This window comes from Rosa rugosa, chromosome 2, assembly GCF_958449725.1.
Source record: "Rosa rugosa chromosome 2, drRosRugo1.1, whole genome shotgun sequence".
NCBI lineage: Eukaryota > Viridiplantae > Streptophyta > Magnoliopsida > Rosales > Rosaceae > Rosa > Rosa rugosa.
In genome coordinates this window covers 60,766,336-60,793,169 of record NC_084821.1, presented here as the reverse complement: position 1 = coordinate 60,793,169, position 26,834 = coordinate 60,766,336, and the positions used below count along the sequence as shown (strand labels likewise).

The following is a 26,834-nucleotide window of genomic DNA, read 5'->3' as shown; positions in this document are numbered from 1 at the left end:
TTGATCAAAGGATACTCTCAATCATATAAACAGGTACTGCAAAGGTGATCAAAAGATACTGTTAATGTTGTATAAAGATACTCTGTTCATTTACAGTTGTCAACACAAGCAAAAGCTATGCTCTGTAAAAGAATGACAGTATAGTAACAGCTACTCCAAATGGTATAAAAAGATACTCAAATTGTTATAGAAAACTATTGCCAATGTTGTAAAAAGATACTCCATCTGTTCATGTACTACTGCCAGCTTTCAGATTGGCGCAGTACACGCTATCTTGTTGTGGCGCCCCAACTCACCACACCGGCCACACTTGATACGCCTCCTCGTGCCTCCTTCTGCTGCAGACTTCATTCGAACAGATTTTGGCCGGCCGGATGGCCTCCTAACTAATGGAGGCTTAACAACAGAAGTTGAACTAGCTGCATTTTCATAAAACTTCTCCATATTTGGTATAGGATGAATACCATGCGCGTAGGAATCCATGTAGCTTTGACAGGTGTAAAACGGCTCAATGTAACTATACACAGGTTCCACTCCAACCTTTTGGATTGCAGCAAGAGCATGAGAACATGGGAATGAATTAATTTGCCATTGACGGCAAGAGCAAGTGTTGTTCCCAAGATCAACCGCCACTGATTTATCTGAATGAACTTCAAAAACAGTCTCACTAGACATACTAACAGCCCAATGCCGCCCAATATCCATTGATTTCTTCAACAAAGCCTCCATTGGAGGACACAAAATAGTGGTCCACCTCTTGCATGCAACCTTCCTCTCAGACATATTCTCCATAACCTTAACCCTTAAGCTTTCAAACATCTCAAATATAGGAAGCTCATGCAAATCTCTAGTCCAATTGTTAAATGACTCGGCAACACTATTTGCCATTTCACCATACCTGTTTCCTTTGAAAAATGCATTGCACCACTTTTCCAACGGCAAAGATCGCAGAAACTCTTCAATAGGCGGACCACCTTCTTTCTTCAAGTTGTGCAAGTTGAAGTTATAGCTTGCTAATGTAGGTGAATAAGCAACTTTCATAAATTCCTCCACAATCTTGTCAACAAAATAATTTCCAGCTGATTGCTTTCGGTACACACCTCTAACATTCTCCTTAAGGTGATAGTAGCAGTATGAATGAGGAGAATCTGGAAATACCCTGGCAACAGCATTCAACAGTCCGCTGTGTCGATCAATAACAAAAGTCACATTTCTACCTTGCGGAGACAAGATATTATATAGATGATCAAAAAACCAATCCCAATTCGCATGATTTTCAGAATCTACAACTGCAAATGCAAAGGGGAAGAACTCTGCAAAAAAAGATAAATCAAATAATTAGTATTTGAAAATGGAAACTGAAATAGAAGCTACTGACCCTTTAAAAGCTACTGATATAGGTACACAAAGATACTATGCCAGGCATAGATATATACTATCACAGGTATATAAAGCTACCATCCAAGATACTGAGCACAGAGCAGAGAACACAAAATAAAACATACCTTGGTTTCCATTCTTTCCAGTAGCACAGAGCATGTATCCCTTATACTTACTCTTCAAATGAGCAACATCCACGAACAGAAGCGGAATGCATGACTTAAAGCCCTCAATGCAACCAGAAAAACAAATGAAGAAACGTTCGAAACGATTACTTAAAGAATCAGTTTCCAATATGCAATAAGAGCCCGGATTACTAGATAAAATAGCATCACGATACCAAAGCAGCTGAGAATATGAGTCACCATCATGACCATGGACAGCTTTTCTAGCCAATTCCTTCCCATACCAAGCAGTCTTATAAGACACATCTAAACCAAAAGAATGCTTGAAACGAGACACAATCTCTTTAGGCTTGAGTTGAGGATTGGACTTCAACTCATTAGCAATCTCCGATTTCACAACATGAGACCCCAAAAGCTTACTCTTTTGCTGCCTAAGAACTCCTTTGCATGTGTGAACATTATTCAACTTCTTTATGTAGAAAAAGCCATTCACCTTGTTCTTCAAAGCGCGAATAGACCATTGACAACCATCAGAATATCTCTTAGCACACTCTACAATAACACGACTTGAGGTATTCCGTGTGTACTTGAAAAGAAAACCAGTTTCAATAGCATACTTGGTCAACTTTTCCCTAAATTCTAACACCCCCCCTTCGAACTTTTGATCCTCATGCCTTATAAAGCCCTGCCACTCATGAGTGAGATAACTCTTTGGAGCCTCTGGCCTATAACACCCCAAGTATTCACTCGCATCAATACTATTGCTTGAACCCACTGACAAACATGAAGAAGCACATGAAACATCATCCAAAGATGTTGTTGCAGAAGTAGAACTACTACTCCCACGACAATAAGGCACCAAAATGGTGCTCCCATTAGAATCCCTCACCAAAATATCAACAGAATTCAATTTAAAATCAAACATACACCTAAACATCAGTTTAACATCCATATCACTTGATAACACACAGCTTTTATATCCAGGGAAAGAATACCTCAAGTCGAATGAACCAAGATTCAAATGATTAAAACCCACAGAGACCTCCCTCACAATATCATTAAACGTATGCTTCATATCAACAACGAACATGATTGTTTCAAACATATACGTGCACCTCGCATAAGGTTCTGCATCCATGGTTAAGTTACTGCAATTACACATTAGAGGAAGAATAATTAGCTTCTATTCGCAATATCAAACAGAAAAGCTACTAGAATCAGATTGAAAGAATACTAGCAGAGGAAAAGAAAGCTACTACCACAGTAAGATAAAGGCACTATAACAGTTATATAAAGCTACTATATGTAATCAAAAAGGAAAAACGAAGACATGACAAAGATTGGTATTATAATGAAAAATGAAGACAGCAGCGTGCCGCTGCACCGCTAACCTATCAGTCTATCAATCAGCTTATAGTTTTGATATGAATTAAAAGGCAAGAGGAAAAAACAAAGAATATATAACAAAACAGCAAATGTAGAATTATTTCATTCTGTTAGTTGCTTTTCTGAACTGTATCAGTAGCATTTACAAACTGCATTAGTAACTTTGACTATACAAATCAGCTAAAACCTGCATTAGTTAACAGAGATAGCTATGAACAATTAACTTGCGCAACAGTTTCATTGTACAATCAACTTTCAACAAAAAAACATGATTGATACAGTGATGAAATCACAACAGTTACGCATGATTTAACAGCTAATTTAACTATAAGCTACGCACGATTTAGGTTTAGCAAAACAAAAATGAAATCACATTGATGAAATTTGAAATACAAATCAAGCTAAAAAGATTGCAGAGAGAGAAGGCTGAGATCGAATCGAATCAAAACAAAAACAAAATTACAGTGATGAAAATCGAAGTAAAAATCAAGCTAAACAGAGTGCAGAGGTATGGAATTAAACCTCAATGATCGATTAGAGATTGTTGCGAACTAGAGGGAGAGCTTCGTCTTCCTGAGCGAGCTAGAGAGAGAGAGAGCTTCGTCTTCTTGAGTGAGCTAGAGAGAGAGAGCTTCACGGTTTGCTAGAGGGAGAACATTGATGAAATTTGAAATACAAATCAAGCTAAAAAGATTGCAGAGAGAGAAGGCTGAGATCGAATCGAATCAAAACAAAAACAAAATTACAGTGATGAAAATCGAAGTAAAAATCAAGCTAAACAGAGTGCAGAGATATGGAATTAAACCTCAATGATCGATTAGAGATTGTTGCGAACTAGAGGGAGAGCTTCGTCTTCCTGAGCGAGCTAGAGAGAGAGAGCTTCACGGTTTGCTAGAGAGAGAAAGAATTCTTGAGCGAGCTAGAGAGAGAGAGCTTCACGGTTTGCTAGAGAGATAAAGAGTTTCATCGTGGTAGAGAGAGAGAGAGACTGAGAGTATCTGAATGTGAAACAGAAATTTAAATAATAGATAGGTGAGGGTAAAATAGGTATAGCATAAAAAAGAGCTGATGGTTTTGGGCCCTAAAGTGGCCTTATGTGTACAAAACAATTTAGGTGGCCTTATGAGTCATATAAGTCTCAAAGTGACACTTCTTTGTAATTTTCTATTTTAAATTACAAGATAAGCTCTTTTCATAGAAAAAAAAAAAAAAAAACCACTTGAAAATTCCATGTATAAGAATGATTCAAGATCAATACATTGTAGAAGAGGGTATGTATGGCAGTATCACTCTCGCGGCTATGTAAGGTCATCTTCATCCAATTCTTCTTCTTGCTCCTTAGACACATTTGTCTTTAGTCCACTGACATCACCTGTAGGCAGTTTCCTGGCGAGTCTGATGACCTGCAGCCATTTCAGTTTAGTGAAACAAATGTGAAACCGAGCATTTTACAGAACAGAAAAGCACATTCAAAACCAAGATTGGTATACAACTACCATTCTTCATAAAAAGACAGGTTTAACTATCATAGCTGATTAATGCAGATGCCAATTACGCTAGAGAAGCAAGCATATGCATTACCATGTGATCAAGATGAGAAACTGCACTTGACTTAGTAAGTCGTTTGATTTCTTCAATATCACCTTCTGTGTATGCGGAAAGAAGTTTACTAGCACATCGGCCATGATCATTGCCCAAAAAAGCATCGACCCTACACAGATCCAAAAGCAGTAAGCGTATAATTGTGTAAATAGTACTTGCCGGCCAAATATATAGCTCGAGTAAATAGCGTTTCATGTGAATATAGATAACCACAGGCTCTCAGATCATCATTTCGGGCTCTGCCTTGATAAATTGTCTATAATAAATAGTAAATAAAGCTAATGTAATAACAAGTAAGGTACAAAACTTCTATATATTGCTTATACCAGAAGTTTGTGTTAGAGCTTTTACTTACTGGGAGCAATCATTGTAGCATTTTTCTGCCTGCTTGACGTCATGGATATACAGGTATATGAGAATTGCACTAAGATATGCCTGATTCAACAAAGGTTACAAAAATAACTTCTTCATAAGTATCATATTCAAACATGAAACTAAGGAATTAAAAAGTGACTCATACTCGATAGCAAATAGGATAGCAACATTAATAATGCAACAGCTTAATCTCCCATATGCAGATGCTAGTTGGTATTGACTACACACATACAAAAGCACAAGTTACAGTCATCACATGAGTTATCAGACTACAGAAGTAGAATTGTAGAACCGAGAACGATTGCTACTTTGAACCTTTACACAAACTTGTATTCTAACTGAAACAGCCTGTAGAATTAGTTTCAGTGCAACAACCAAGATACATGTACAGAGGCCACAAGGATGGCAGTTTCTGTAAAACAAGGTACAAGAAGACTAATTATAGCTCTAATGAGAAAACCTTAATTACTAATTTACTAAAGATGCATAAGGGCATCATTCTCTTTGTCCAGTGACAAGCAAATGAAAGCAGAAAGAAAGATGCTAGGTACTTAGTTGTAAGTTTTTTCCTTTTAAGAAGATGATCTTTCTCAGAAAACTTGAGTCCACATTTTCAGGCTTTAGCACTCTATGTAGCAACAATGGATCCATTCCACACTGTATTCATATCAGATACCAATACTTTTAAATTAGCGAAAAGTAATCTATGTCATATATAAAAATAAATGGCAAAGAATTGTGTCAAGGGAACCAATTCCATACATTGTCATTTTGATAAAGAATAGTGTAAAAACAAAAGATAAATGTGCAAAAAGCAATCCTTTCGCACCTTGCACTGGCTATGGGTAGCATTGCACTTATCAGCTGCTAAGCCCCATCTCAACAGGAAAGCTGCAGCATCTGTATACCTGTAAATATGGAAGCAATTATTTGTAGATCACCAGGATTATGATTAAACTCATAAGAAAAAGCTAGTGATCCTAATTTACTAGAAAACACCAAATATCCAACTTCTTGTACCAGTTTGTCACGTCGGAGCATTTCCTTTTCCCTCTTCCTAATAAATAAACCTATAAACCCTGATTTCCTAACACCTTAGCCTCAATTGCTGGATCATCAATGCTGCTAGAAAACCCTACAACACATAATTTTTGCCTAAATCATAATTATCGTAATTTATTTCATCCTCTCAACTGACTAATTTGATAACAGCCATTATGTACTACATCTTCTTAATCAAGTAAAACGATAATTGCATAGCTTAAATAACAAATGATATATCATTCCAAAACATACTTCTGTAGCTTTATATAAGCACTAGTAACATCTCGATATAGATCAAAGGCCATTTGCTCTTTGCCATCGTCTTCAAGAATAGTGCACGCCTCAATGTAAAGTTGAATAGCTTCTTCAGGAATAGGATCTTCAAGGGTACTGTAGTAATTTTTAACATTTCAAATGGTTTAGGAAAGACATTCACATTTAAAACTGTCAGACGGACAAACCAGTACAGAACACAAAAGAGGCCAAATCTCTCAAGCTCTAACCGTAACTCAAGTAGATGCACAATATGAGAGAAAAACAGACATGGGAAACTCTCAAATAGACAAAAGTTTTTCTAGAATATATATTTTCAGGTACCTCACTGCAAATTCAATATGTTGAAAACTGAAAATTCTTTTGGCAAGAGAAGATGAATAATCATTTAAGAACAACAAGAATTCCTGCAATTGTCAAGAGCACTCAAGTACATGTCCAAATCTATTCCCTGCAGTAAACTAACGCTTTTTGAGACCACTAAGAGTTACAGAAAGAAGAGAGTGAACCCTGTCGTTACCGGTCTCCTTTTGCAAGAGCATCTGATGCAGGCTGTGCTCTTTCGCACACACAGAGTGTATAATTCCGATGCCCTTGTGTAAAAATCAGCAACTTCATTCCAGTTGCCTAAGTCCTTTGCTAGAGCAGCAGCAGACTCCATATGCTTTGCAGCATCCCAGGGTCTGATTTCATAGTACAAGATATATAGCAAGAGAACAGTCATACAGATCATCAAACAAAATCACTTATATAAATGAGGATACGGGGAGATCCACTCTTGTCCTTTTGATGCTTTTTCGAGTGCATCCTTTGCTTTCTCATAATCCTTGGCAATCCATTAGCTACACAGAAACAGTGTAGAAGAATAATGAAAATTAAGAGATAGAAGTAAAAGTCTTATGCTTGAGCAATGAAAATTAATTGAATGAAACAAAAGACAAAACCTTTGCCCTCTTCTACTCTTGGTCTCTCTTCCCCGTTACAAATTTACCAACTTTATATCCATACTGGGGCTTGGTCGAAGAATTGAAGCTCCGGGAGGCGGAGCGACGGCGTTTTGGGGACTCTGTGTCGTTTTTGTTGGCTCGCTCGCTCGCTCACTCAGTCCGGCTCTGTTTTTGGGTTAAGAGATAGAAGATGATGCTGCAAAATGATGGGGCCCACTTAGGTCCACTTGTCTCAAGTGAAATCCAATTGCTCAGTTGGCATATTCCCAATTTCTGAAAATGGTTTTTTTTGGTATGAGAGTAGAAAATGGAGGGAATCCATTCCATGGTCAAATTACTGAAAATCCCTTCAAAGGGGTTGGTGTTTTTCCAAACAAGATTATCTACTTCTGTTTATGCATAGGGTGGTGGAGGCTGGAACTGGGCTGGGCCAGTCCTGTTGGGCTTTGGGCTCTGCCTTTTTCTTTGGGCTAAATTGGGTTGCTGCTATTGAGCTTCTTGTATGGTATGACTGAAGCACGTTTGCCGTAAGAATTTGACGGCTTTCATCAAATCAATTTGCCCTTCAGTGAAAGCAGGCCATCATCGAATCAATTTGCCGATCATAATATGACTATTTTGGGACTATGCATTCAAAGCTCATGGCCTTGTAGGATTCTAGATTTCGAGCGCTTGAGCTTCTTGTATGCCAAACATTGAAACTTTCGTTGCCAATGCATATTGCTTTTGCTCTGCTTTGCTAGGAGAATCTACTCGCGTATTGCTCACTTTCATTTATGTGTCTTCCTTGGTGGTAGGAACAATTGGAAAAAAAAAAAGTTGTTGATGCACGGTCCATTTATGAGTTCTTCGTGACATTGGGTCTCCAAGGCCGATCATATGGATTGCTCATATCTGATCAATCATATGAGCAAATTATGAAGCCCAAATTATCATGATATCAAATATTGTGTGTTTGGATAAACTCTTAAGAACAGAGGAAGCAGTTTCTTATGAATTGAGAAAGACTGAGGTAGACAAATGAAAACCACCGTTATTTTAACTCTTGAACTATTGAAGCGTTCTCAACCTTAGTATCAAATACTGTCATTTACATACGTTAATTTACCTCCGTTAGTCATTTTTATATCTGGAGCTATATATTTTGTTACAAAAGACTGTTAGTTACCTAAAACATCTCTTTGGTACATCCTAACATTGTTTCAAACATTCAGCAGTCAAAATGGTGAGGAAGACCAAAAAGGTTGTGACAAACTGAGAAATTTTGATTGTTGTATGTAGTTTTTGATAGATTTTGTGGCAAACCATAATCCCAGATCCGGTGATTTGTGGATGCCATGCCCATCTCACCGGCAAGTTGTAGATTTGTCCCAGGGATGAACATAGATGTTTTTGGTATGATTAGGATCCTCATTCTGAAAATCAATTTATTTGAATGACTGAAAGATCATCAGTTTGGTTAATTTTAGGATTGTATGCAGCAAAAGAGAATATTCAAATAGTCTTGCATGCTAATATAGTAATATGAAAATGCCAACTCCTCCCAGCAATAGTAATAGCGTCATGAATTATTACTAGAGTCCAAACTCTTCTTAATATATTGTTTCAGAGCAATTTATAAGATAACTAGACTGATGGAAAACTACGCGTCAAAAATCTTGGTGTTTGTTTTCAACTGAGGTAGGTTCAGTATACTTTCCCTGTAAATTACATATGAATCATAGCAACTACATTTTAGCAAAAGCTGCGCCCGAAGTCTTCTTCTTGAGTTGTTTACTAAAGAGAGCCGTTGGATCGAATCGAGTTCTTCATTGAATTGAAACAGATCACTGCAGTTCTTCTGTGAGATTTCACATCTTATCAGCAAGATCCATCCACATCTGGTACGCGGTTCTACACCTATCATTCTTTCTAAAGCAAGCCAATTTATTTCATTACTAGTTTTGTGCTGTTGGAAATACTCGTCAGTCGTCACCCTTACTTGTTCAGTTATGGATTTTATTAATTGTTGTTGAACTGTCTCTCTTCTTTGCAGAGAGATCGAGAGTATACTGACAGATGGCTACTATGGCCTTATCTGCAACGGACGTCTTAATTGGAAAACTTCTGATAATTCTTGAGAACGAAGGAACAACCATAGCCAGTGTTCGTGATGAAGTTGAAAAGATTAAGGAGGAGCTTCTAAGCATGAAAGCTTTCCTGGTGGATGTGGAGGCAAACAAAGCAAAAACTGAAGGAGAGAAATTGTGGGTTGCAAGCATCAGAGACTTGGCCTATGAAGTTGAAGATATCATTGATGAATTCATGTATCACATGTATGAGAAGCAAAGTGGGGGTCGACTTTCAAGGGGGCTGCACAAGACCATTGGCGCTCCAAGTCATCTTTGGTTCAGGCATAAAATTGCAAAGAAGTTGAAGAAAATTACTGAAATGATCAAAGCCATTCCAGAGAGGAATCAAAGGTACGGTGTTGGCCATGTAGGAGGAGCAACTACATCCGAAGATATTCACAAATTGGTGCAGAACCAAGCTGAGTCCTCCATTTTCATTATGGAAGACGAACTGGTAGGGATTGAAGGCAAGAAGCAAATAATAATGGGATGGCTCATGGATGAGGAGCAACACCAAACTGTTATGTCTGTGGTTGGCATGGGAGGTTCTGGAAAGACAACTCTAGTTGCCAAGACCTTCAACAATGAAAAGGTGAAGAGACATTTCGATTGTTATGCATGGATTACCATTTCTCAAACTTATGATGTGGTACACTTGTTTCGAAGCTTGATTAGGGAACTCTACAAATCAAGGAAGGAAGAGTACTCTGCAAATTTGAATGCCATGAGTCGCATAGAATTGCTAGAGTTACTAATTAACTACTTGGAGTCCAAAAGATACCTGGTTGTTCTAGATGATGTGTGGGATATAAAAGCTTGGAGAGAAATTAAAGTATCACTTCAAGATAGGCAACGAACTCGGAAGTCGAATCATAGTTACAACTCGAAAAGAAGATGTAGCATGCAATTCTTTTGGAGTTAAAAGCCATGTTCACCATATTCAACCCCTGCTAAAGAATGAGGCTTGGGAGCTCTTCAGCAAGAAAGCATTCTCAACTAATCAGCATAAAACTTGTCCTACTGAGCTTGAATCATTAGCTTGCCAACTTGTGGAAAAGTGTGAAGGCCTTCCTTTGGCTATTGTGTCTTTAGGTGGTCTTATGTCTTCTAAAAAGTCACTGGATCAATGGGACAAAGTCCTCAACAGCTTCAATTGGCATCTACATAAAAATTTATTGCTAGACCCTGTTAAAAATATCTTGTTGCTGAGTTTCAATGATTTGCCATCTCAATTGAAACATTGCTTCCTCTATTGCTCTCTATTCCCAGAAGATTTTGTAATTAAAAGAAAAAGGCTCACTAGATTGTGGATAGCCGAAGGATTTGTTGAACATGTTAAAGGGGTCACACCAGAAGAAGTTGCAGATGACAATCTTATGGAGCTCTGTTTCCGTAGCGTGTTACAAGTTGTAAAGAGAAATGGTACAGGAAGGCCGAAACAAGTTAAGATGCATGATCTGATGCGAGAGCTTGCTTTGTCGACAACTGAGAAGGAAAAGTTTGGTCTTGTATACGATGGGAGAGAAGTAATGGAAGACATCTCAACCCGTCGCTTGTCAATTCACAAAATGGAAGGAGAAATTAAATCATGGCCGGGTATGTCAAAGATTCGTTCTCTTCTTGTATTTGCCACTAACATGTCCTCATTGTCTTTCTCAAATGCACTGGTTTCTCAATTCAAATTGTTGAGGACTCTAGACTTGGAGGATGTCCAAATTGATAAACTGCCAGATGCAGTTGTTTACTTGTTCAACTTGAGATATTTAAATTTGAGGAACACTTTAATCAAGGAACTTCCCGAGTCCATAGGGCGTCTCCGCAACCTTCAATTTCTGAATATCAAGGATGCTAAGATAGCGTCACTTCCACAAGGAATTGCAAAGTTGTTGAACCTGCGCCATCTAATTATGTATCGCTACACTGGAAAGTTTCTGGACTTCAAATATGTGAGTGGGATAAAAGTGCCATCGAATGTTTGTAAGTTGCAGAAATTGCAAAGCTTATCTATGATTGAATCAGAAGGGGACACTAGTAGACTTATCGGCAACATGACTCAACTTAAGAGCATCGGCATATCAAATGTGAAAGAAAAAGATGAGATTGACCTTTGGGTCTCAATTGAAAAGTTGAATCTGCTTCAATCTATGGTTTTAATGGCAAGTGATGAAGAGGAAATCCTTCCGGTGAAAGCAGAATGTCCACCTCTTCCGCGCCTTCGAGCACTTTATTTGATTGGCAGGCTGCAAAACGTATTACCTTGGTTTTCTTCACTACAAAGTCTCGTACATCTGTGTCTGCGTTGGTCTAGACTTGAAGAGGATTTACTACCTCAAATTGAAGCACTGCCCAATCTGACAAGGCTTGATCTTTGGAATGCATATGTTGGGGAAGAGTTGTGTTTCCACAAAGGCTTTGTAAAGTTGGAGAGGTTGGAGTTGTTCAATTTTTCCTCGTTGAAAAAGGCAAGTATAGAAAAAGGGGTGATGCCAAATCTCCGGTACTTATCGGTTAAAAATTGCATGGAGCTAAAGACAGTGCCACTAGGACTTGAATACCTGTCTAATCTACAATCTTTGGATTTGGTATTTGTTCCCATTGATGTTATACAGCCCATTCGGAAAGGAGGTGAGGATCGCTCTAAAGTACAACACATTCCTGAGATCATACATGTTTTTGAACAATCATCCAAGCTGGTCCACGAAAACTTGGCCTAGTGTTTCTTTCTCCTACAAGCAGTGGCAGACGCACATAGGGACGAGTGGGGGCTACTGCCCCAGTCAGCTTTTGACATTTGGCAGCTGAGATCCTTTTTTTATATTTTATGTCAGCTATGTTTATATATATATATATATATATAGTTGATTGTTGATATGTATGGACGTATGGTGCTGTTCTGTTTCACCAAAGCACTATCATCATATATAATTAAATATATGTAAAGGCTGAAGGCGTGCAGCTTGCCTTTCCCAGAGACCCATACGACCCCATTTCCCATTCTTTTTGTTCCACTGAGAATCTCCATTCCCCAAACAACAAACTCAATACTTCCAGACTTTCTTCGATTGAGTCCGACTTCGACTCTTTGAGTCTTCATGCAATCTCTGCCCTTCTGCAACTCAGTCTTGGATTGATGATCTTGAAGGTTAGTTCTTCATCTTCTAGTCTACTTTCCAAATCGATGACTTTGTTGATTAAATTAAATTACTCATTAAAGATGGAGAGATTCTTTAAACGAGCATCAGACGAGTTATCATCACCCCTCATAGAGAGTGAAAGATCAAAACAGATTCGTGTAGAAATTGATTTGGCTAATCTTCCTCCTGCAAGCTCTCTTTTTTGTTAAACCTTTTGTACTATTGAACATTATTTTTCCAAGTTGAAGGGCTGAGCATCATAATCTATTAAATTCTGTTTCTTTGATTGCACTCCTCTGCTTCCCATTTGGTGCAAATATTTTAATAAATGAGTCTATTCCACCTTGCCCCCAGAGATATATATTCCTGCGTCCGCCACTGCCTGCAAGTTACATATATTTAGCCTTGTATCATACTATACAAGAAATGCTACACAACAATTCAAATGAGATGTATAATTTAACAACAGCAGATTGTAGAAGGCCTCCCATCTTTAGATGTTTGTGAACACATTTAGTAGTCAAATTCTGAAAACCAAGCTGAAAGTTAAACAGAACAATCAAAGAGATGCTGAGATTTAAGCTGCCCCAACTTTCGAGTTGTCGTCGTCGTCTTCTTGCCGGTTGGTGTGCTTCTTGTTGTTGTTGTTGCTGTTGTTCTGGTGTTGCTCTTCGAGGAATTTGATGAAAGCCTCTAAGTCATTTTATGGATGAGTAGTTATATATAAGAAGCTTGAACATATGCAGCAGCTTCCTTGAGAAACTTTGAAAATGTAGCATTTGAGAAGCTTGAACACAGTGTTGCAGCTTCCATGAGAAACTTCCCCGGCCAATTTCATTTTTTAATTCCGTAGAACTTGGTGTCTTTATTTTAGTAACTACAAATTCCAACTTTTCCAAGGTTAGCCTTGAATACAGTTGTTATTCGTATGCATCTTTTCAGTTGCAATATGCGAAGGCCACTGGAAACCCACAAATCACACAGAAGTCTTGAATAATGTGAACTGTAAATACACAGAGAGCTAATACTAAACAGGCCAAGGAAATGTGGTTTTACATTACAAGACAAGCTCTTTTTCATAGAAAAACCCACTCGAAAATTCCATGTATAAGAATCTACTGAGATCAACACATTGTAAAAGAGGGTATGTATGACAATATCACTCTCGAGGCTATGTAAGGTCATCTTCATCCAATTCTTCTTGCTCCTTGGATGCATTTGTCTTTAGTCCAGTGACATCACCTATAGGCAGTTTCCTGGCGAGTCTGATGACCTGCAGCCGTTTCAGTTTAGTGAAACAAATGTGAAACCAAGCATTTTGCAGAACAGAAAAGCATATTCAAAATAAAGATTGGAATACAAACACCATTCTTCATAAAAAGACAGGTTTAACCAAACATCCCTATATCATAGCTGATTAATGCAGATGCCAATTACGGTAGAGAAGCAAGCATATGCATTACCATGTGATCAAGATGAGAAACTGTGCTTGACTAAGCAAGTCGTTTGATTATATGAATATAGATAACCATAGCCCCTCTTGTCATCATTCTATGATTTTATATAGATGCAACTCAGGTCAGTTGATAATTGTTTTTCAAATTAAAAGAAACTAGCATCTGGTAAATTTATAAATAAAAATCAAGCCCCAGGAAAGTATAGGTTGGCTCCCAGCTCCATCTCGGCTGGCATCCAGCTCTCGGGCTTCTATTTCAATCCGTGCTGGACCGATCGATATACCAATAATAAAGTCTCCAGTCAACTGGTGGAATATATCGCATCAATCCGGGAGCATCAGCATTTTTGGACTCTGCCTTGATTAATTGTCTATAATATATAGTAAATAAAGCTGATGTAATAATACTCAAGGTGCAGAACTTCTATATATCGCTTATACCAGAAGTTTCTATTAGAGCTTTTACTTTCTGGGAGCAATCATTGTAGCATTTTTCTGCTTGTTTGACGTCATGAATATATAGGTATATGAGAATTAATTGCACTGAGATATGCCTGATTCAACAAAGGTTATAAAATGCGCCAGGCACTGTGCTGCAATGCACAGTTGGAGCATTTCACATGCGCCGAAAGGGTTTATCTTGGGCCTAGGAAGCCTTTGGATTCCCCTTGACAAAGTCCAAAAAAAAAAAAAAAAAAAAAAAAGGTTATAAAATTAACTTCATCATTAGTATCATATTCAAACATGAAACTAATGAATTAAAGAGTGACTGATACTCGAAAGCAAATAGGATAACAACATTAAGAATGCAACAGCTTAATCTCCCATGCCCATATACAGATGCTAGTTACTGCTAACTTTACAAAAGCACAAGTTACAGTCATCACATGATTATCAGACTCCAGATGTAGAATTGTAGCACCAAGAGTGATTGCTACTCTGAACCTTTGCAGATACTTGTATTCTAACTGAAACAGCCTGTAGAATTAGTTTCAGTGCAAAAACCAAGATACGTGTACAGAGGCCACAAGGACGGTATTTTGTGTAAAACAAGGTACGAGAAGACTAATTATAGCCCTCATAAGAAAAGTTTAGTTAGTAAAGGTGCAAAAGGGCATTGGTCTCTCTGTTCAGTGACAAGCAAATGAAAGCAGAAAGAAAGACGCTAGATACTTAGTTGTAAGTTTAATCCTGCTAAGAAGATGCTCTTTCTCAGAAAACTCGAGTCCACTTTTTCAAGCTTTAGCACTCTATTTAGCATAGGTACTTCAACAAGAGAGCCATTTCCACATTGTATTCATATCAGATATACTTCTAAACCAGTCCAAAATAATCTATATCATTTACATATAAATAAATGGTAAAGAATAGTGTCAAGGGAACCAATTCCAAACGTTATCATTTTGATAAGGAATAGTGTAAAACCAAAGGATAAATGTTCAAAAAGCAATCCTTTCGCACCTTGCTCCAGCCCCCCTCTCCACTCCTCTTCAGTTTTCAATGTGATAGGTCTCTCAATATCAGCAGCCTCTGCAGAGAGCATATGTTTGTACTCATCATCTCCAAATCAGCCATAGCCTTTGCCTTCTTATCCCAAGGATTCCACACCACTGGATGAAAGAAACCGGTACACAACATAATTCCAACTAACAGAATGAGGGCAGGTCTTTCAGAGCAACAAGATTCTCACTTTTCATGGAATTTAGATATGATGGAATCAGAGATAACTTAGAATGTGACTGAATGAAAATATGGCTATTTTGAGATGTAAACTAGATAGTTAGCTAATTCAGTAAACATAATGTCCTCTGCATTGTACTTTCTTCTTTTCATAAAAGTATGTTCCTTATAGATAACTGGACAGAATGTAGGAACAGGCTTCACATCGTCAACCACAAATGGTTGGGACAAGGCTATGTGGCAGTTGATTGATATGAAATTTCCACTATCCTTGCTATCACTACCTATTAAATCAATCAATCCAAAGCAAGGATATATTTAAAAACACAAAGAAAGAAATAGCAACTGTTCTCTACACAGATCCTAGGCATCTAATGGCAGAGAAAGTGCCAAGATATATCTTCTCCGTTGTAATAATGTTACAATGGTATATGCAACAATGAGCTTCCGTTATTCATGGCTCATGTTAAATGGTGTAAAGCCAGGCATTTTAACTGCAAACACAACACCTCAAGCAACAATAACATCATTATGAAATATTGTATTAGATTTATTCATCCTTACCGGCATCTGGAAGACCATCTTTGCGTATTACAAATGTTCTGTTCTTCTCATGATCCATAATTGCAATCTTTGTAGGAGTGCTAAGATATATCTTGTCCATCTGATCAGAGTTACATAAATTGAAAATAAATAAATAATTAAAACTATATTAACCAATGCAAAAACTAGAAAATGAATAGCCTAGTAAAATTACCTCCGATTCAAATGTTATAGCATCCCCTTGCTCTAGTACAACATTTCCTGTTCTGCATGTTGTCCAGATAATTGAGGGTCTCCAAGCCTTCTACATGAAGTTCACTTTAGAGTGGACACCAGCACTACTTTAAATACCATCCAGAAATGAGCTTATGTTATAATGAAAATGGGTTGGAAGTTGAGGGACAGGCAAAAATTAACTGAAGTTCCTGGTGGTAGAATAATGACTGATAGAAAAAGCTCTTTTCTTGTGTTCACGTTGCAAAAGATTCACAGCACTCATCCAATTATAAAATGGGGCAGGCCATAAACATTGAAAATCATGTATTCAGTTTACGGATCATGATAAGGAACAACACAACTTATATATGCTCTACAAAATAAGGAACATTGATGATAATCAGGCCCACATCAAGAGTCAACAGGCATGTACATCATTGTGTAAGCATTTAGTACGTAGTCATTGTGTCAAAACTCTAAAGTCCCAAAACCAATCTAAAAGAATTACTCGAGTGGTCATAGTTTCATGTCGAAAAGAAGTCTCAAAACTAATCAAGTATTAACTTGCATATATACCTTCGAGCGACCCCATGAACTGATGCAATGATCTCCGCCGCCCTCACCGCCTGCTTCTTCCCTTAATTTGTCTGAAAAACCGCTATCACAACAGAAGAAAAGTAAATGTTGGTATAAGCTGATGGAAAAAATAAGAAAAGTACGTAAATGAAAAGTCCAGTTTACTAAACCTTCACACGATCGAGTAGCCAACGAAGTATATAACTAACAAGAACTACGTACACAGTTGAGAAAGGTTACTACTCGAAACCAGATAACACAACAAAACTAGGGAAACAACACATCAAACGAATAATACACACGTTCTGGGTAGATTGATGAGTTTGTTGAAGAACAAGGAATTTGAAGCCTAATATAATTAACAAACATGAGAAATGAGGTACAGCATTGATTACTTCGTATCCAGTAATCGATTCGGTCTCCAGGTTTTCATGCAGACGACGGGGCATGAAGATGTCCCTTCGATCGTTTACCGGAAAATGGACGAGCCGGTAAACATGTTCTAGCCGTCAATCCCTGGAGAGGTTGTATCGGACGGCCGCAACACAACTATAGTCATCACGTGCCTACCACGTGTGTGATTTACTTGATGCTGGGACCGGATAAGGAGACTGATCAGTGGTAGCAAGTTAGGCGTTGGAAGTCTTGGTCAAGTAGACCAGAGTGAGCAGAGTCTTGTTCTTGAGTTGTTCTGGTCAACTTCATGGATTTGAACCAGATCATTGCAGTTCTTCTGTGAGCTTCCAGATCTTATCAAAAAGATCCATCAACACTTGGTGCGTCGTTCTACATCTACTATCATTTCTTTAAAAATTGCATTATTTCAATATCAGTTTAGTCTTTTGGGAATTACTAATTGTCAATACTCTGTTTAGTTTTGGAAATGCTTGAACCTTCTCTCTTCTTTACAGAGAGATCGAGTATACGGACACAAGGCCAATATGGCCTTATGCTTATCTGCAATAATCCTATTAATTGGAAAACTTGGGGCAGATCTTGACCAGATCTTCATGGATTTGAACCAGATCATCATTGCAGATCGTTCTGTGAGCTTTCAGATCTTATCAAAAACATCCATCAACACTCGGTAATTGGTATGTCGTTCTACATCTATCTTTCTTTAAAAAGTTGCATTATTTCAATATAAGTTTAGTCTTTTGGGAAATAATTGTCAATACTCAATTTAGTTTTGGAAATACTTGAACCTTCTCTCTTCTTTACAGAGAGATCGAGTATACTGACTGAAGTCTGAAGGCCAAGATGGCCTCATCTGCAACAGACCTCTTAATTGGAAAAATTGTGGCAATTCTTGAGAACGAAGGAACAACCATAGCCAGTGTTCGTGATGAAGTTGATAGCATTAAGGAGGAGCTTCAAAGCATGAAAGCTTTCCTAGTGGATGCGGAGGCCGACACAGCAAAAAATGAAAGAGAGAAATTGTGGGTTGAAAGCATCAGAAACTTGGCCTATGATGTTGAAGATGTCATTGATGAATTCATGTATCGCATGTATGAGAAGCAAAGTGGGAGTCGACTTTCAAGGAGGCTACACAAAACCATTTGCTTTCCAAAAAGTCTTTGGTTTAGACGTAAAACTGCGAAGAGGTTACAGAAAATCACTAAAAAGATCAAAGACACTGCAGAGAGGAATCAAAAGTACGATGTTGGCCTTGTAGGAGGAGCAACTACATCTGAAGATATTCACAGATCGGTGCAGAACCAAGCGGACTCTTCGTTTTTCAGTATGGAAGACGAACTGGTTGCGATTGAAGGCAAGAAGCAAATACTACTGGGATGGCTCATGGATGAAGAGCAACACCAAACTGTTATATCTGTGGTTGGCATGGGAGGCTCTGGAAAGACAACTCTAGCTGCCAAGACCTTCAACAGTGAAAGGGTGAAGAGACATTTCGATTGTTGTGCGTGGATTACCGTTTCCCAAACTTCTGATGCGGTACACTTGTTTCGAAGCTTGATCATGAAACTCTACAAATCAAGAAAGGAAGATTGCCCTGAAAATTTGAATACCATGAGCAGCAGTGAATTGATAGAGTTACTAGTTAACTACTTGGAGTCCAAAAAATACCTGGTTCTTCTAGATGACGTGTGGGATATAAATGTTTGGAGAGAAGTAAAGGTATCACTTCAAGATAGGCAACTCGGAAGTCGAATCATAGTTACAACTCGAAAAGAAGATGTAGCATCCAATTCTTTTGGAGTTAAAAGCCATGTTCACCATATTCAACCCCTGCTAAAGAATGAGGCTTGGGAGCTCTTCTGCAAAAAAGCATTCTCATCTAATGAGCACAAAACTTGTCCACCTGATTTTGTGTCATTAACTCGCCAACTTGTTGAAAAGTGCGGAGGCCTTCCTCTGGCTATTGTGGCTTTAGGTGGTCTTATGTCTTCCAAGAATTCGCTGGATCAATGGCAGCAAGTCTGCAACAGCTTGAATTGGCATATGGATAACAATTCATTGCTAGACCCTGTGAAAAACATCTTGTTGCTGAGTTTCAATGATTTGCCATCTCAATTGAAACATTGCTTCCTCTATTGTTCTCTTTTCCCTGAAGATTTTTCAATTAAGCGAAAAAGGCTTGTTAGATTGTGGATAGCCGAAGGATTTGTTGAAAATGTGAAAGGGATCACGCCCGAAGAAGTTGGAGATGGCTATCTTTGGGAACTCTGCTTCCGTAGCATGTTACAAGTTGTAAAGAGAAATGGAACAGGAAGGCCGAGAAAAGTTAAGATGCATGATCTTATGCGAGAGCTTGGTTTGTCGACAGCCGAGAAGGAAAAGTTTGGTCATGTATACGATGGGAGACAAGTAATGGAAGAGATCTCAACCCGTCGCTTGTCAATTCACAAAATGGATGGAGAAATTAAATCATGGCCGGGTATGTCAAAGATTCGTTCTCTTCTTGTATTTGCAACTGACATGTCCTCGTTATCTTTCTTAAATACACTGGTTTCTCAATTCAAATTGTTGAGGACTCTAGACTTGGAGGGTGTCCAAATTGATAAACTGCCAGATGCCGTTGTTTACTTGTTCAACTTGAGATACTTAAATCTGAATGGCACTTTAATCGATGAACTTCCCGAGTCCATAGGACGTCTCCGCAACCTTCAATTTCTGAACATCATGAATGCTAAGATAGCGTCACTTCCACAAGGAATTGCAAAGTTGCTGAACCTGCGCCATCTAATTATGTTTCGCTTGACTGGAAATCTTCTGGACTTCAATTATGCCAGTGGGACAAAAGTGCCATCAAATATTTGTAAGTTGCAGAAATTGCAAAGGTTATCAATGATTGAATCAGAAGGGGACACTATTAGACTTATCAGTAACATGACTCAACTTACGAGCATTGCCATATCGAATGTGAAAGAAACAGATGAGGTTGACCTTTGGGTCTCAATTGAAAAGTTGAATTTGCTTCGAACTATTGCTTTAGTGGCAAGTAATGAAGAGGAAATCCTTCCGGTGAAAGCACAATTTTCATCACTTCCGCACCTTAAAAGGCTTCATTTGTGTGGTAGACTGCAAAACGTAATACCTTGGTTTTCTTCACTACATAGCCTCACAATTCTGTATCTGCATTGGTCAAGACTTGAAGACGATGTACTACCTCAAATTGAAGCACTGCCCAATCTGACAATGCTTCATCTTTGTAATTCATATGTTGGGGAAGAGTTGCGTTTCCGCAGAGGCTTTGTAAAGCTGGAGAGGTTGTATTTGTGGAATTTTGCCTCGGTGAAAAAGATTACTATAGAAAAAGGGGTGATGCCAAATCTCCAGTTCTTATCGGTTAAACGGTGCATGGAATTGAAGACAATGCCACTAGGCCTTGAATACCTTTCTAATCTACAAACTTTGCGCCTGGATGATGTCCCTATGGAAGTTATAAAGCCCATTCGGAAAGGAGGTGCGGATCGGTCTAAGGTACAACACATCCCCAAGATCTTACATGTTTTTGAACAGTCATCCGAGCGGGTCCACGAAAACTTGGCGTAGTGTTTCTTTCTCCTGCCAGGGTAATTGGTTTCTTATCCTGGAACAAACTGTTCAGCAATGAAAACTCAATTTAGTTTTACGAGCCGCATAATGAAAGAAAGATTTACCATTTTGGTCTTTTCTCTTGTCCTTTTGCAGAATCAATCAAGTCCGACAAGTATTGAACAAGATTTGAGTTTGATGAAGACTCCTTTCTGTACGTGTGGGGAAGATGCAAGGATTGATCTCAGTTTTCATATGCCTCTTTCTTTTTCCAAAATTGAATAATACACAAGACTGTTTCTGATGTTGTACTTGTTATTGTTTGTGTGCATCAGCATTGGCATGTAATAATGCTGGATTGAATTCCACTTTAGCAGTTTGCATTGTAATAAAGATTGGTATCCATATCGAGCACTTTTTTTTTTGTTCTGATGAGTTCCATATCGAGCACTTTGCAAATCTTTCTGTATTTGGAATTTCTAGAGAACACACAAAGTGCAACTATTTTTTTTTTCTTTCTTTGTAACATGCATAGGCAATGGTTGCATAGAAAATGGCTGCTTTGGCAACTGGCTGCATAGGATATGGCACCCGAAGCCGGCGGCTTCCAGAGACGGTAAGCTGTGGATTGTCCCTCAAGGCGGGCAGCTTTGATGTGCTCCTTGAGGCGGACAATATAGGCAAGGCCACCTTGCGCTTCTTTCCAACAACCTTACACACCACCGGATCAGTTGGCCTGTCCTCGACAGTGTAAGGGTTCCACATCCCCTTGGTTTTAGAGTGACAGTAGCAGCGCCAGTTGCCACAGTCTTCTCCACCTAGCTGCCTTGGTCTTGCCGGATTTCTTTTTGTCATTACAGCTTCATAGAGCATCGGGTATTAGCCATATCAGATAGTTTGTAAGTTGTTCTCTCCGTAATTAATTAAGACAGTTTGTAAGTTACGCTCCTGAAATTACAACACAGCAACTAATTAAGATCGAATCTAAGTAGCAGAAAAATGCATTTCAAATGAGATGTCTAATTTAACAACAAATTGTAGGAAGGTACTCCATGTTTAGATGTTTGCAGACACCTTTAAGGAGTCAAATTTGGAAAACCAAGCTGAAAGAGAAACAGAACAATCAAACAGATGCTGGGATTTACCCTGCCTCAGCTGTCGAGTTGTCATCACCTTCTTGCATGTCACTGCTGCTGTGCTTGTTGTTGTTGTTGTTGTTGTTCTGGAGTTGCTCTTCGAGCTTCGAATGGGTGTTTATAGGAGAAGTTAGTTATATAAAAGAAGCTTAACCTTCCTCAAGAAGCTTTGAACATATGTTGCAGCTTCCATGAGAAACTTTACCGGGTTATAGAAGCTATTTCATTTTTCAATTCCGTGGACTTGGGGTCTTTATTTTAGCTACTACAAATTCAAACTTTTTCTGAGATTAGCCTTTAATACAGTTGCTTATTATGCGTATCCATCTTTTCAGTTGCAATATGCGAAGGCCACTGCAAACCCACAATTCACACAGAAGTCTTAAATAATATCGAGTGTTAATACACGGAGCTAATACTAAACAGGCGAAGGAAATGTGGTTTTACATTACAAGATGAGCTCTTTTTCATAGAAAAAAACCCACTTGAAAATTCCATGTATAAGAATGCACTAAGATCAACACATTGTGAAAGAGTGTATGTATAGCAATATCACTCTTGAGGCTATGTGAGGTCATCTTCATCCAATTCTTCTTCTTGCTCTTTGGACACATTTGTCTTTAGTCCACTGACATCACCTGTAGGCAGTTTCCTGGCGAGTCTGATGACCTGCAGCCATTTCAGTTTAGTGAAACAAATGGGAAACCAAGTATATTTGCAGAACAGGAGTAAAACCATTCAAAATCAAGATTGGTATACAACCCCCATTCTTCGTAAAAAAACAGGTTTAACCAAACATCCCTATATCATAGCCTAGATTAACGTTCATACCAATAATCGTAGATAAGCAAGCTAATGCATTACCATGTGATCAAGATGAGAAACTGCGCTTGACTGAGCAAGTCGTTTGATTTCTTCAATATCACCTTCTGTGTATGCGGAAAGAAGTTTACTAGCACATCGGCCATGATCATTGCCCAAAAAAGCATCGACCCTACACAGATCCAAAGCAGTAAGCGTATAATTGTGTAAACAGTACTTGCCGGCCAAATATATAGTTTGAGTAAATAGCGTTTCATATGAATATATATAACCACAGCCTCTCAGGTCATCATTTCGGGCTCTACTTTGATAAATTGTCTATAATAAATAGTAAATAAAGCTGATGTAATAACAAGGTACAGAACTTCTATATATTGCTTATACCAGAAGTTTCTGTTAGAGCTTTACTTACTGGGAGCAATCGTTGTAGCATTTTTCTGCCTGCTTGACGTCATGAATATACAGGTATATGAGAATTGCACTAAGATATGCCTGATTCAACAAGGGTTATAAAATAACTTCTTCAGAAGTATCATATTTAAACATGAAACTAAGGAATTTAAAAGTGACTGATACTCGAAAGCAAATAGGATAACAACATTAATAATGCAACAGCTTAATCTCCCATATTATGCAGATGCTAGTTAGTATTAACTACACAGATACAGAAGCACAAGTTACAATCATCACATGAGTTAGCAGACTACAGAAGTAGAAATGTAGAACCGGGAACGATTGCTACTTTGAACCTTTATACATACTTGCATTCTAATGAAATAATCTGTAGAATTAGTTTCAGTGCAACAACCAAGATACATGAATAGATGCCACAAGGATGGTAGTTTCTGTAAAACAAGGTACAAGAAGACTAATTATAGCTCTAATGATAAAATTTTAATTATTAAAGATGCAAAAGGGCATCAGTCTCTTTGTCCAATGACAAGCAAATGAAAGCAGAGAGAAAGATGCTAGATACTTAGTTGTAAGTTTTTTCTTATTAAGAAGAGAGTGAACCATGTCTTTACCGGGCTCCTTTTGCAAGAGCATCTGATGCAGGCTGTGCTCTTCCGCACACAGTGTATAATTCAGATGCCCTTCTGTAAAAATCAGCAACTTCATTCCACTTGCCTAACTCCTTTGCTAGAGCAGCAGCAGACTCCATATGCTTTGCAGCATCCCAAGGTCTGATTTCATAGTAAAGGATATAGCAAAAGAACAGTCATACAGATCATCAAACAAAATCACTTATATAAATGAGGATACGAGGAGATCAACTCTTGTCATTTTGATGCTTTTTCCAGCGCGTCCTTTGCTTTCTCATAATCCTTGGCAATCCATTAGCTACACAGAAACAGTGTATAATAACAATGAAAATTAAGAGATAAAAGTAAAAGTCTTATGCTTGAGCAATGAAAATTACTTGAATGAAACAAAAGATAAAACCTTTGCCCTCTTCTACTCTTGGTCTCTCTTCCCCGTTACAAATTTACCAACTTTATATCCATACTGGGGATTGGTCGACCTCGAGGGCCGTGCTGGCGGAGGCCCATACTAGGGGTTTGTCTCTCGGCCGGGTTTGGGTTAATCGGAGAGATGGAGAAGCAGAGATGTGGAGATTGGAGCGGAGATGAGAGTGAGGGAGTGATTTGGTTGTCGCGGCGGCGATTGAAGAGAAGTGGCCGCCATGGTGGTTGATGAACTGAAGCTCCGGGACTGTGTGTGGTTTTTGTTGGCTCACTCACTCAGTCCGACTCTGTTTTTGGGGTTAAAAAGATAGAAGCTGATGCTGCCCCTCAACTTTCAAGTGAAATCCAAGTGCTCAGGGGCATATTCCCAATTTCTGGAAATGGTTTTTTGTTGGTATGAGAGTAGAAAATGGAGGGAATCAATCCATGGTCAAATTACTGAAAATCCCTTCAAGACTATCTACTTCTGTTTATGCATAGGGTGGTTGAGGCTGGAATGGCCCAGGTTCTGTTGGGCTTTGCGCTTTGGGCTCTGCCTTTTCCTTTGGGCCAAATTGGGTTGCTTTAGTTTTTTTTTTTAATAATTCCCTACTAATTTTTCAGGGGGAGGTAGTGAGTTTGAGCCCAATCTATGCATTTTTGTTTGTCTCTTATGTCTAATAGTTAGTACTGTTTCTTTGTCTATGACGTTGGGAGTTTTTCTATGAGTATTTGTAGAACTACTTAATCCCCTAGACTGAAAACCTTCTAGACTTCAAATTTACGAGTGATGTCTCAGTGCCATCAAATATTTATACGTTGCAGAAAGTGCAATGTTTATCAATTATTGAATCAGAAGAGGGATACTATTAGAGTTATCGGCAACATGACTCAGCTTAGGAGAATCGACATATCGAATCTGAAAGAAAGAGATGAGAATAACCTCTAGGTCTCAGTTGAAAAGTTGACCCTGCTTCAATCTCTAGATTTAACAGCAAGTAATGAAGAGGAAATTTTTCTAGTGAAAGCACAATGTCCGCCTCTTCCACCCTTTCAAAAGCTTTGTCTTATTGGTAGATTTGCAAAACGTACACCTTGGTTTTATTCACTGCATAGCCTCAAAACTCTGTATCTGTGTCGGTTTAGACTTGAAAAGGATTTACTACCTCAAATAGTCAAATTGAAGCACTTCTCAATCTGACAAACCTCAAATTTAGATTAGATATATTTTAACTCTTGAACTACTGAAGCGTTTTCAACCAAAGTATCAAATAGATACTGTCAATTAAATACGTTAATTTACCTCCGTTAGTCATTTTTATATCTGGAGCTAGGTATTTTGTTACAAAAAACTGTTAGTTTCTCAAAACATTTGCAGTGGACGTGTCTTTTGTTACGTGGAGTACCCACCAACTATTTTTGACAGTTTCGATCCCTCTAACCCTATGTTAATTCTAACATCGGAAAAGACAGACCCACAATCTGTCAAATTTAACCCTTAACTTGTCTTTGCCAATGCAGACAATGTTATAAGGCACATTGAAAAGAGAATAAATTTCTATAATAAATTTCTTCTGCTATCTTCCTTCTTTTCCACAGCTATTCTCTTTCTTTTCTTTTGTTCAGTTCCTTCTTTTCTTTTGTTCAGTTCCTTCATATTCTCACACACTTAACAAGCATTACATTGTATTAATTAATAAAAAATATTTTTTCAAATTTTTCAACGAATATTACATGTAAAATATCCAAATAATATATATACGTATTTTTTTTAGGCAAAATAGTCAAATTACCCCCTGATTTATTCCATAATTGTCGATTTACCCTTTGACATTTTAATTTTGATTATTTACACCTCCACTTTTTCAATTGTTGTCAATTTACCCCCTACCGTTAATTTTTGGACTTTTCATCTAATTTCTCCGTTAGCTTGGCTAGCATGTTAGGAGTATTTTTGTTTTTCCAATTGTCTATCAAAAAAAAAAAAAAAAATCAAACCAACAATCAATGTCAGATTTTAGGAGAGAGGGATCTGGAGAGAGACATGCCACCGATCGATGAACTCAATAATGAAAGGGCGCAGTCAATACATGAGCATTATGGCATCTGGATCTGGCGAGAGAGACCATGTCAGAGAGAGAGATTTGCCCTGACCAAAAGTACAAGGATATGAGTACAGAAGACCTAATGGCAATGGTCCATTTTTACTGTATTTTTAATCCTCTCTGCTCTCTTCTCTTCTCGACGTTTAAGTTCTCTTCGATGTGGGACTTCTTCACTTATTGGAGCCAATGAATTTGGCAAAGCCAGCGTTATGTATGTGGGTGTGATCTTTGCTTAGTTGTTTAAGTTAAAATCTAGAAAAGGATTGGATCAAATAATCCATTTTATAGACCAGGTGTCGTTTGCTCATATCTCTGACTCTATAATTAGTCTCAACCATTCTTGTGGTTGAGTAGAAATCGAATTAGATCTTACCCGCTACTCTCACTTGGTTGTAGGCAAACAATGGTTTGAGAAATTGTGTTTCTGATCTAATATGCATCATATTTCCATCGCACTTGAAGGCTTATGGCCTTTCTGGGTT

At 38.2% G+C, this 26,834-nt stretch overlaps 4 protein-coding genes, 1 long non-coding RNA gene and 1 pseudogene across 7 annotated transcripts; 2 read left to right on the top strand and 4 right to left on the bottom strand.

The window, feature by feature from the left end:
* Nucleotides 1-249: 249 nt before the first annotated feature.
* Nucleotides 250-2,643, bottom strand: LOC133731197 (uncharacterized). The gene is made up of 2 exons (XM_062158628.1): nucleotides 1,506-2,643; nucleotides 250-1,313 (listed from the first exon to the last, which is right to left on the bottom strand). Exons 1-2 carry the CDS (start codon nucleotides 2,641-2,643, stop codon nucleotides 250-252), a joined length of 2,202 nt encoding a protein of 733 aa, XP_062014612.1.
* A 1,546-nt stretch (nucleotides 2,644-4,189) lies between these two features.
* Nucleotides 4,190-5,781, bottom strand: LOC133731196 (gamma-soluble NSF attachment protein-like; the record flags this gene model as incomplete). Its single annotated transcript, XM_062158627.1, has 4 exons — nucleotides 4,190-4,294; nucleotides 4,473-4,602; nucleotides 4,849-4,928; nucleotides 5,698-5,781. Coding segments are annotated over 4 exons (399 nt in total), but the record flags the coding sequence as incomplete, so codon positions are not given.
* A 3,409-nt stretch (nucleotides 5,782-9,190) lies between these two features.
* Nucleotides 9,191-11,957, top strand: LOC133731195 (disease resistance protein RPM1-like; annotated as a pseudogene).
* A 3,190-nt stretch (nucleotides 11,958-15,147) lies between these two features.
* LOC133729023 (uncharacterized) lies at nucleotides 15,148-16,912 on the bottom strand. The gene is made up of 4 exons (XR_009856190.1): nucleotides 16,849-16,912; nucleotides 16,271-16,360; nucleotides 16,078-16,177; nucleotides 15,148-15,443 (listed from the first exon to the last, which is right to left on the bottom strand). It is a non-coding gene; the product is annotated as an uncharacterized LOC133729023 (long non-coding RNA).
* Nucleotides 16,913-17,479: 567 nt separating this feature from the next.
* LOC133729014 (disease resistance protein RPM1-like) lies at nucleotides 17,480-21,277 on the top strand. 3 transcript variants are annotated; one of them, XM_062156486.1, is made up of 4 exons: nucleotides 17,480-17,624; nucleotides 17,760-17,942; nucleotides 18,072-20,882; nucleotides 21,001-21,277. In XM_062156486.1, the coding sequence occupies exon 3, from the start codon at nucleotides 18,109-18,111 to the stop codon at nucleotides 20,860-20,862; it is 2,754 nt and encodes a 917-aa protein (XP_062012470.1). In that variant the 5' UTR covers nucleotides 17,480-17,624; nucleotides 17,760-17,942; nucleotides 18,072-18,108; the 3' UTR covers nucleotides 20,863-20,882; nucleotides 21,001-21,277. The 3 variants fall into 3 exon arrangements, with proteins under 3 accessions (XP_062012470.1, XP_062012471.1, XP_062012472.1); XM_062156487.1 differs by having other exon boundaries at nucleotides 17,724-17,942; XM_062156488.1 differs by lacking the exon at nucleotides 17,760-17,942.
* Nucleotides 21,278-22,372: 1,095 nt separating this feature from the next.
* On the bottom strand, nucleotides 22,373-23,881 carry LOC133729021 (gamma-soluble NSF attachment protein-like; the record flags this gene model as incomplete). Its single annotated transcript, XM_062156493.1, has 4 exons — nucleotides 22,373-22,649; nucleotides 22,845-22,974; nucleotides 23,215-23,294; nucleotides 23,828-23,881. Coding segments are annotated over 4 exons (369 nt in total), but the record flags the coding sequence as incomplete, so codon positions are not given.
* Nucleotides 23,882-26,834: the final 2,953 nt, after the last annotated feature.